We start from the raw sequence: 10,108 nt of genomic DNA, 5'->3' as shown, positions 1-10,108 counted from the left end.
CAGGGTCAGTAGGAATTGAGTACTCCAACTCCCATGAGCCAGTGGGCTTTTGGGACTACAACTCCCATGATCCTTTGCTAATGGGGGGCAGTTAATTTTGGGACTCCGACTCCCATGATCCTTTGCCAACAGTGCTAATTTGTTTTGGGACTACAACTCCCATGAGCCAGTGCGCTTTGGGACTACAACTCCCATGAGCCAGTGCGCTTTGGGACTACAACTCCCATGAGCCAGTGGGGTTTGGGGACTACAACTCCCATGATCCTTTGCTAATGGGAAGTTCGTTTGGGGACTCCAAATCCCATGATCCTCAGGTGACAGGGCCAGTAGGTTTGGGGACTACAATTCCCATGAGCCAGTGCGTTTTGGGACTACAACTCCCATGATCCTTAGCTAATAGGGCCAGCGGGTTTGGGGACTCCAACTCCCATGATCCAGTGGGCTTTTAGGACTACAATTCCCATGATCCAGTAGGTTTTGGGACTATAACTCCCATGAGCCACAGTGGGTTTGGGGACTACGACTCCCATGTTCCTTTGCCAACAGTGCTAATTGGTTTTGGGACTACAACTCCCATGATCCTTAGCTAATTGGGCCAGTGGGTCTGGGGACTACAACTCCCATGAGCCTGTGGGGTTTGGGCTCTACAACTCCCATGATCCTTAGCTAACAGCCAGCCCTGGCTCATGGGAGTTGTAGTTCCAAAACCCCACTGGATCATGGGAGTTGTAGTTCCAAAACCCCACTGGCTCATGGGAGTTGTAGTTCCAAAACCCCACTGGATCATGGGAGTTGTAGTTCCAAAACCCCACTGGCTCATGGGAGTTGTAGTTCTAAAACCCCACTGGATCATGGGAATTGTAGTTCCAAAACCCCACTGGATCATGGGAGTTGTAGTTCCAAAACCCCACTGGATCATGGGAGTTGTAGTTCTAAAACCCCACTGGATCATGGGAATTGTAGTTCCAAAACCCCACTGGCTCATGGGAGTTGTAGTTCCAAAACATCCAGCCCTGTTAGCAAAGGATCATGGGAGTCGTAGTCCCCAAACCCCCTGGCCCTCTTAGCTAAGCATCATGGGAGTTGTAGTCCCCAAACCAACAGCTTCCATTAGCTAAGGGTCATGGGAGTTGTAGTCCCAAAACCCCAGTCTCCTGTTGGCAATTAGCCAAGGCTCATGGGAGTTCTAGTCCCCCAACCCCACTGTCTCCTGGGAGTTATAGTTTCCCTATTAGTTAAGGCTCATGGGAATTGTAGTCCCCAAACCGACTGGCTCATGGGAATTGTAGCCCCAAAACCTACTGGCTCATGGGAATTGTAGTCCCAAAACCCCAGTCTCCTGGGAGTTATAGTTTCCTAACCCACTGACCCTCTTAGCGAAGGCTCATGGGAATTGTAGTCCCCAAACCCCACTGTCCCCTGGGAGTTATAGTTCCCTAACCCACTTCCCCTCTTAGCCAAGGCTCATGGGAATTATAGTTTCCTCTGGGAATTATAGTTTCCCCTGGGAATTATAGTTTCCTAACCCCCTGGCCCAAACACCTCATGGGAGTTGTAGTTCCAAAACCCCACTGTCTCCTGGGAACTGTAGTCCCCAAACCCACTTCCCCTCTTGGCCAAGGCTCATGGGAATCATAGTTTCCCCTGGGAATTATAGTTTCCTCTGGGAATTATAGTTTCCTAACCCACTGGCCCAATCGCCTCATGGGAGTTATAGTTCCGAAACCCCACTGTCCCCTGGGAGTTATAGTTCCCTAACCCACTTCCCCTCTTAGCCAAGGCTCATGGGAATTATAGTTTCCTCTGGGAATTATAGTTTCCCCTGGGAATTATAGTTTCCTAACCCACTGGCCCAATCGCCTCATGGGAGTTGTAGTTCCGAAACCCCACTGTCTCCTGGGAACTGTAGTCCCCAAACCCACTTCCCCTCTTGGCCAAGGCTCATGGGAATTATAGTTTCCTCTGGGAGTTATAGTTTCCTAACCCACTGACCCAAACACCTCATGGGAGTTATAGTTCCGGAACCCACTGGCCCTCTTAGCTAAGGCTCATGGGAGTTGTAGTTTCCTCTGGGAATTATAGTTCCCTTCTCTCCCTTCTCCCCCCAGCGCTACACGTCCCGGACAAGGAGCGCCAAGCCCTGGCCGAGCGCCTGCTCCGATTGGCCTGCGCCGAGCCCGCCCTCCTGCCCGCCCTCTCGGGCCCCGAGTTCCAGAAGCTGGCCCAGTCCCTCGTCGACAGCGGCGCCCGGCACGGCGCCTACGCCCTTTCCGAGGCCCTCGGGAACCTTAGCGCCCTGGCGCTCCAGCACCTGCCCCGCATGTACAACCAGGCCAAAGTCAAAGTCACCTGCGCCCTGGGCGCCGCGCGGGGCATCGGCGTCACCTGCCACGCCCACCCCGGCGGCCATGTTTTGGCGGCGCACCGGGTCGAGACCGGGCGCCTGCGCAGCTACGTCTTGGCCGTCCGCCAACCCGGCGCCTCGGAACCCGTCCAGCTTTGGGTCCAGAACGTCCTGTCGGAGTTTGTGGCGCCGGAAAGCCGGGCCGCCTACGTGAGCGATAGCGCGGCGGCGCCCGGCTTCGGGAAGACGGGGCTGGTGCTCCGCTGCGCCGGCTGCGCCCTCAACGCCGCCGTCGCCGGCGTGCTCAGCCAACGGGCGCTGCAGGCGCGCGGCATGCCGGAAGTGGCGGAGTTATTGGCAACCTGCGTGGATCTGCTTGGGAGTCGTAGCGCCGGAAGCCCGGCCGGGAGTTATAGCGCCGGAGCGGCGTTGGCGCCCGGCTCGGATTCCCCGGCGGAGGCCCTCTTGGCGCACGAGCGGCGGGAATGTGGCAACCCTGGGAGTCGCAGCGCCGACTTTGGGAGTTATAGCGCAGGCCCGGCGCCGCCCTGCTGGGATTCGCCGGCCGACGCCTTGCTGGCGGCGCACGAGTGGCAGGAACGTGGCCAGCGGCGGAGCGGCGGAGCGGCCGAACGGGGCAACCTTGGGAGTTGTAGCGCCGCGGCGCACGAAGCCGGCGCGAAGCTGGGGAGTTGTAGCGCCGGAGCGTCGGAACGGGGCAACCTTGGGAGTTGTAGCGGCGGGGAGGGCGCCCAGCTGAACCGGGCGCTGCTGGGAAACTTAGCGGCCTTGCTGGCGCCCGTGAAGCAGGCGGTGGCCGAACTGGGCGCCGAAGGGCGGCCCACGCTGCACCTGGTGTTGCCAACTTATGCGCGCCTGGAGAAGTTGTTCACCTCCAAAGCGGGCGACGCCGGTCCGGTCAGCAAACTCTGCCACCTCTTTTTGGAGGCCCTGAAGGAGAACTTCAAGCTGCACCCGGCCCACAAGGCGGCCATGTTGCTGGACCCGCGCCAGAAGCTGCGCCCGGCGCCAACTTACCAGCACGACGAAATCGTCGCCCACGTCTGCCAACTGATGGGGCTGCCGGAGGAGCCGGAACTGGAAGGCGGCGGCGCCGCGAAAAAAGCGCGCGTCTCGGGAGACGTAGCGCCGCCGGGCGCCGAGGAAGCGGAGGTCTACGCGTATCTGCAGGAGGCGAATGTCTCGGCGCCAACTGATCTGCTGCAGTACTGGGCCGGCGCCGCCTCGCACCCGCGTCTGGCCAAGCTGGCGCTGTGGCTGCTGGCGGTGCCGGCGGTGGGCGCCCGGGTCGGGTGCGCCCGCTTGTGCGAAGAGGCGCAGGGGATGAGGAGGGGGCGGGTGCTGGGGGCGGAAGACGCCAACAAGCTGCTGTTTCTGAGGGCGAATATGTTGTGAGGGGGAAACGTAGCGCGGCGCCGGGTTGCGGGTTCGAATGGGGATGGAAAGGTTGGGAAAGGTAGCGTGGCGCCGGGTTGCAGGTTCAGATGTGGGTGGGAAATGCAGTGTGGCGCCAGGTTGTGATTTTGAATAGAGTGGGAAACGTAGCGCGGCGCCGGGTTGCGGGTTCGAATGGGAGTGGGAAAGGTAGCGTGGCACCAGGTTGCAGGTTCAGATGTGAGTGGGAAATGCAGTGTGGCGCCAGGTTGTGATTTTGAATAGAGTGGGAAACGTAGCGCGGCGCCCGGTTGCGGGTTCGAATGGGAGTGGGAAAGGTAGCGTGGCACCGGGTTGCGGGTTCGAATGTGAGTGGGAAATACAGTGGGGCGCCTATTTGTGATTTTGAATGGAGTGGGAAACGTAGCATGGCGCCAGGTTCAGGGTTTGAATGGGGATGGAAAGGTTGGGAAACGTAGCGCAGCGCCAGGTTGCGGGTTCGAATGGGGTGGGAAAGGTAGCACAGCGCCAGGTTGCGGGTTCAAATGGAGGTGGGAAACATAGCGCTTGTGCGAAGAGGCGCAGGGGATGAGGAGAGGGCGGGTGCTGGGGGCGGAAGATGCCAACAAGCTGCTGTTTCTGAGGGCGAATATGTTGTGAGGGAGAAACGTAGCGCGGCGCCGGGTTGCGGGTTCGAATGGGAGTGGGAAAGGTTGGGAAACATAGCATGGCGCCAGGTTGCGGGTTCCAATGGGGATGGAGAGGGTGGGAAACGTAGCGTGGCACCGGGTTGGGGTTCGAATGGGGATGGAAAGGTTGGGAAATGTAGCGCGGCGCCGGGTTGCGGGTTCGAATGGGAGTGGGAAAGGTAGCGTGGCGCCAGGTTGCAGGTTCGAATGAGTATGGAGAGGTTGGAAACAAATGGGATTCAAATGGGGAAGGAGAGGGTGGGAAACGTAGCGTGGCGCCGGGTTGCGGGTTCGAATGTGAGTGGGAAATGCAGTGTGGCACCAGGTTGCAGGTTCAGATGTGGGTGGGAAAGGTAGCCCAGCGCCAGGTTGCGGGTTCGAATGTGAGTGGGAAAGGTAGCGTGGCGCCAGGTTGCGGGTTGGAATGGGGATGGAAAGGTTGGGAAACGTATAGAGTGGGAAAGGTAGCGTGGCGCCAGGTTGCGGGTTCGAATGGGGATGGAAAGGTTGGGAAACGAAGCGTGGCGCCAGGTTGCGGGTTCGAATGAGTATGGAGAGGTTGGAAACAAATGGGATTCAAATGGGGAAGGAGAGGGTGGGAAACGTAGCTTGGCGCCAGGTTGCGGGTTCGAATGGGGATGGAAAGGTTGGGAAACGTAGCGCAGCGCCTGGTTGCGGGTTCGAATGGGGATGGAAGGTTGCGGGTTGGAATGGGAGTGGGAAAGGTAGCACAGCGCCAGGTTGCGGGTTCAAATGGAGGTGGGAAACATAGCGTGGCACCAGGTTGCGGGTTCGAATGGAGCCGGGAAACATAGCGCTTGTGCGAAGAGGCGCAGGGGATGAGGAGAGGGCGGGTGCTGGGGGCGGAAGACGCCAACAATCTGCTGTTTCTGAGGGCGAATATGTTGTGAGGGGGAAACGTAGCGCGGCGCCGGGTTGCGGGTTCGAATGTGAGTGGGAAAGGTAGCGTGGCGCCGGGTTGCAGGTTCGAATGAGTATGGAGAGGTTGGAAACAAATGGGATTCAAATGGGGATGGAGAGGATGGGAAACGTAGCGTGGCGCCGGGTTGCGGGTTCGAATGTGAGTGGGAAATGCAGTGTGGCACCTGGTTGTGATTTTGAATGGAGTGGGAAACGTAGCATGGCGCCAGGTTGAGGGTTTGAATGGGGATGGAAAGGTTGGGAAACGTAGCGCAGCGCCAGGTTGCGGGTTCGAATGGGGATGGAAGGTTGCGGGTTCGAATGGGGTGGGAAACGTAGCGCGGCGGGTGCAGGGGGCGGAAGACGCCAACAAGCTGCTGTTTCTGAGGGCGAATATGTTGTGAGGGGGAAACGTAGCGCGGCGCCGGGTTGCGGGTTTGAATAGGAGTGGGAAAGGTAGCGTGGCGCCAGGTTGCAGGTTCGAATGAGAATGGAGAGGTTGGAAACAAATGGGATTCAAATGGGGAAGGAGAGGGTGGGAAACGTAGCATGGCGCCAGGTTGCGGGTTCGAATGGGGATGGAGAGGATGGGAAACGTAGCGTGGCGCCGGGTTGCGGGTTCGAATGTGAGTGGGAAATGCAGTGTGGCGCCTATTTGTGATTTTGAATGGAGTGGGAAACGTAGCATGGCGCCAGGTTCAGGGTTTGAATGGGGAAGGAGAGGGTGGGAAACGTAGCATGGCGCCAGGTTGCAGGTTCGAATGGGGATGGAAGGTTGCGGGTTCAAATGGGGTGGGAAAGGTAGCACAGCGCCAGGTTGCGGGTTCAAATGGAGGTGGGAAACATAGCGTGGCACCAGGTTGCGGGTTCGAATGGAGCCGGGAAACATAGCGCTTGTGCGAAGAGGCGCAGGGGATGAGGAGAGGGCGGGTGCTGGGGGCGGAAGACGCCAACAAGCTGCTGTTTCTGAGGGCGAATATGTTGTGAGGGAAACGTAGCGCGGCGCCGGGGTGCGGGTTCGAATGGGGATGGAGAGGATGGGAAACGTAGCGTGGCGCCGGGTTGCGGGTTCGAATGTGAGTGGGAAATGCAGTGTGGCACCTGTTTGTGATTTTGAATGGAGTGGGAAACGTAGCGCAGCGCCAGGTTCAGGGTTTGAATGGGGATGGAAAGGTTGGGAAACGTAGCGCAGCGCCAGGTTGCGGGTTCGAATGGGGATGGAAGGTTGCGGGTTCGAATGGGGTGGGAAACGTAGCGCGGCGGGTGCAGGGGGCGGAAGACGCCAACAAGCTGCTGTTTCTGAGGGCGAATATGTTGTGAGGGGGAAAGGTAGCACAGCGCCAGGTTGCGGGTTCGAATGAGTATGGAGAGGTTGGAAACAAATGGGATTCAAATGGGGAAGGAGAGGGTGGGAAACGTAGCGTGGCGCCATGTTGCGGGTTCGAATGGGGATGGAAAGGTTGGGAAACATAGCATGGCGCCGGGTTGCGGGTTCGAATGGGGATGGAGAGGATGGGAAACGTAGCGCAGCGCCAGGTTGCGGGATCGAATGCGGATGTTAGGTTGCAGGTTCAGATGTGGGTGGGAAACGTAGCGTGGTGCCGGGTTGCGGGTTCGAATGAGTATGGAGAGGTTGGAAACAAATGGGATTCAAATGGGGATGGAGAGGGTGGGAAACGTAGCGTGGCGCCGGGTTGCGGGTTCGAATGTGAGTGGGAAATGCAGTGTGGCACCAGGTTGCAGGTTCAGATGTGGGTGGGAAAGGTAGCCCAGCGCCAGGTTGCGGGTTCGAATGTGAGTGGGAAAGGTAGCGTGGCGCCAGGTTGCGGGTTGGAATGGGGATGGAAAGGTTGGGAAACATATAGAGTGGGAAAGGTAGCGTGGCGCCGGGTTGCGGGTTCGAATGGGAGTGGGAAACGTAGCATGGCGCCGGGTTGCGGGTTCGAATGGGGATGGAAAGGTTGGGAAACGAAGCGTGGCGCCAGGTTGCGGGTTCGAATGAGTATGGAGAGGTTGGAAACAAATGGGATTCAAATGGGGAAGGAGAGGGTGGGAAACGTAGCGTGGCGCCAGGTTGCGGGTTCGAATGTGAGTGGGAAAGGTAGCGTGGCGCCAGGTTGCGGGTTCAGATGTGAGTGGGAGTCGTAGCATGGCGCCAGTTTGTGGGTTCCAATGGGGATGGAAAGATTGGGAAATGTAGCGTGGCGCCAGGTTGCAAGTTTAGATGTGGGTGGGAAATGCAGTGTGGCGCCAGGTTGTGATTTTGAATAGAGGGGAAACGTAGCGCGGCGCCGGGTTGCGGGTTCGAATGGGAGTGGGAAAGGTAGCGTGGCACCAGGTTGCAGGTTCAGATGTGGGTGGGAAATGCAGTGTAGCGCCAGGTTGCGGGTTCGAATGGGAGTGGGAAAGGTAGTGTGGCACCAGGTTGCGGGTTCGAATGGGGATGGAAAGGTTGGGAAATGTAGCGCGGCGCCGGGTTGCGGGTTCGAATGGGAGTGGGAAAGGTAGCGTGGCACCAGGTTGCAGGTTCAGATGGGAGTGGGAAATGCAGTGTGGCGCCAGGTTGTGATTTTGAATAGAGTGGGAAACGTAGCGCGGCGCCGGGTTGCGGGTTCGAATGGGAGTGGGAAAGGTAGCGTGGCGCCAGGTTGCGGGTTCGAATGGGGATGGAAAGGTTGGGAAACATAGCGTGGCTCCAGGTTGTGGGTTCAAATGGGGATGGAAAGAATTGCAGGTTTGAGTGAGGCATGAGAGGGTGGGAAACGTAGTACGGCGCCAGGCTGCGGGTTCGAATGGGGATGGAAGGTTGCGGGTTCAGGTGTGGGTGGGAAACGTAGAGCGGCGCCAGGTTGCGATCTTGAATGGAGAGGTTGCGGGTTTGAATGGGGTGGGAAACGTAGCATGGCGCCAGGTTGCGGGTTCGAATGGGGATGGAAGTTTGCGTGTTTAGATGTGGGTGGGAAATGTAGAGTGGCGCCGGGTTGTGGGTTCGAATGGGGATGCAAAGGTAGGGAAACGTAGCACAGCGCCGGGTTGCGGGTTCGAATGGGGTGGGAAACGTAGCACGGCGCCGGGTTGCGGGTTTGAATGGGGATGGAGGGTGGGAAAGAGCGCGGCGCCAGGTTGCAGGTTCAGATGTTGTGGGAAATGTAGTGTGGCGCCGGGTTGCGGGTTCAAGCATGAGTGGGAAAAGTAGCACAGCGCCGGGTTGCGGGTTCGAATGGGGATGGAAGGTTGCGGGTTCGAATGGGAGTGGGAAAGGTAGCTTGGCGCCAGGTTGCGGGTTCGAATGGGGATGGAAGGTTGCGGGTTTGAATGGGGTGGGAAATATAGCGTGGCGCCAGGTTGCAGGTTCCGATGTGGGTGGGAAAGGTAGTGTGGTGGAAGGTTGCGGGTTCGGATGTGGGTGGGAAACGTAGCGCGGCGCCGAGTTGTGGGTTCGAATGTGGTGTGAGAGGGTGGGAAACGTAGCGCGGCGCCGGGTTGCGGGTTCAAATGGGGATAGAAGGTTGCGGGTTCGAATGGGGTGGGAAACGTAGCGCGGCGCCGGGTTGCGGGTTCGAATGGGGATGGAAGGTTGTGGGTTCGAATGGGAGTGGGAAAGGTAGCTTGGCGCCAGGTTGCGGGTTTGAATGGAGGTGGGAAACGTAGCATGGCGCCGGGTTGCGGGTTCAAATGGGGATGGGAAGGTTGGGAAACGTAGTGTGGCCCCAGGTTGCGGGTTCGAATGTGGTGTGAGAGGGTGGGAAACATAGCGCGGCGCCGGGTTGCGAGTTTGAATGGAGGTGGGAAACGTAGCACGGCGCCGGGTTGCGGGTTCGAATGGGGATGGAAAGGTTGGGAAACGTAGCGCGGCGCCGGGTTGCGGGTTCGAATGTGTGAGAGGGTGGGAAACATAGCGCGGCGCCGGGTTGCGGGTGTATATAGGTGTATAGGGGGAATGGGGAGGGAGGGAGGGGAGCGGGAAGGATTTGAACCCGGGGAATTGGGCTTGAACTTCAATTCAGGGTGGAACCTGAACTGGGACTGGGACTCGAACTCCGAGCCGAACTGGAACTGGAACCAGAACTGGAACCGGAATTGTGGGCCGAACTGGAATTCTAGTTTGGCGCCAAGTTCAGCTCCGAATTCTAGTTTGGACCCGAGTTCGGGTTCGAGTTCCGTTTCAGCCCCGGGTTCGAGTTCAGGTCCCAATTCAGGTCTGAATTGGGAACTGTAGCGCGTTTTCTGGGAACTGTATATAGGTGTATAGAAGGGGGGAATGGGGTGAGGATCTTGAACCCGGGGCAGAAGCTGAACTGGGATTTGAACTCCAATTCGAGGGGGGGAGGGAGGGGAGGGGCCAAGGACTTGAACCCGGGGCCGGAGAAGAACTGGGAGCTGAATTCGGATCTGAATTCCAACTCGGGGTTGAACCCTGAACTCGGGGCCGAATTTGAACTCGGACCTGAACTCGAACTCGGGGCTGATCTTGAACTTGAACGCAGGCCTGAACCCGAACTCAAACTCTGAATTTGAGCTCCAGCTTAGGGCCCGAACTTGAATTGGGACCTGAACTCGGGGCCGAACTAGAATTCACACCCAAACTCAGGTGCGAATTTGAACTCAGGGCAGAACTCGAACTCGGGGCTGAACTTGAACTCAGGCCTGAACCCGAACTCAAACTCTGAATTTGAGCTCCAGCTTAGGGCCTGAACTTGAATTGGGACCTGAACTTGGGGCCGAACTAGAATTCACACCCGGACCTGAACTCAGGTCC

General features: G+C 58.3%; 1 protein-coding gene and 1 long non-coding RNA gene across 2 annotated transcripts in view; both read left to right on the top strand.

The window, feature by feature from the left end:
- ZNF618 (zinc finger protein 618) overlaps positions 1-3,760 on the top strand; it is a gene marked incomplete at its 3' end in the record, with an annotated part of 46,772 nt that extends 43,012 nt beyond the window's left edge. Inside the window, exon 12 of the mRNA XM_083723188.1 lies at positions 2,109-3,760. Within this exon, the coding sequence (XP_083579314.1) occupies positions 2,109-3,760 (1,652 nt within the window). The remainder of the gene's footprint in view (positions 1-2,108) is intronic.
- Positions 3,761-5,073: 1,313 nt separating this feature from the next.
- Positions 5,074-7,873, top strand: LOC310836218. Its single transcript, XR_014559929.1, has 4 exons — positions 5,074-5,099; positions 5,658-5,684; positions 7,018-7,042; positions 7,774-7,873. It is a non-coding gene; the product is annotated as an uncharacterized lncRNA (long non-coding RNA).
- The last annotated feature ends 2,235 nt before the right edge of the window (positions 7,874-10,108 follow it).

The sequence above is a fragment of the Podarcis gaigeae genome (assembly GCF_964106915.1).
Source record: "Podarcis gaigeae genome assembly, chromosome: Z".
NCBI classification, from domain to species: domain Eukaryota; kingdom Metazoa; phylum Chordata; class Lepidosauria; order Squamata; family Lacertidae; genus Podarcis; species Podarcis gaigeae.
Note: the sequence above shows the minus strand (reverse complement) of the source record. Positions and strands in the feature narration are given on the sequence as shown.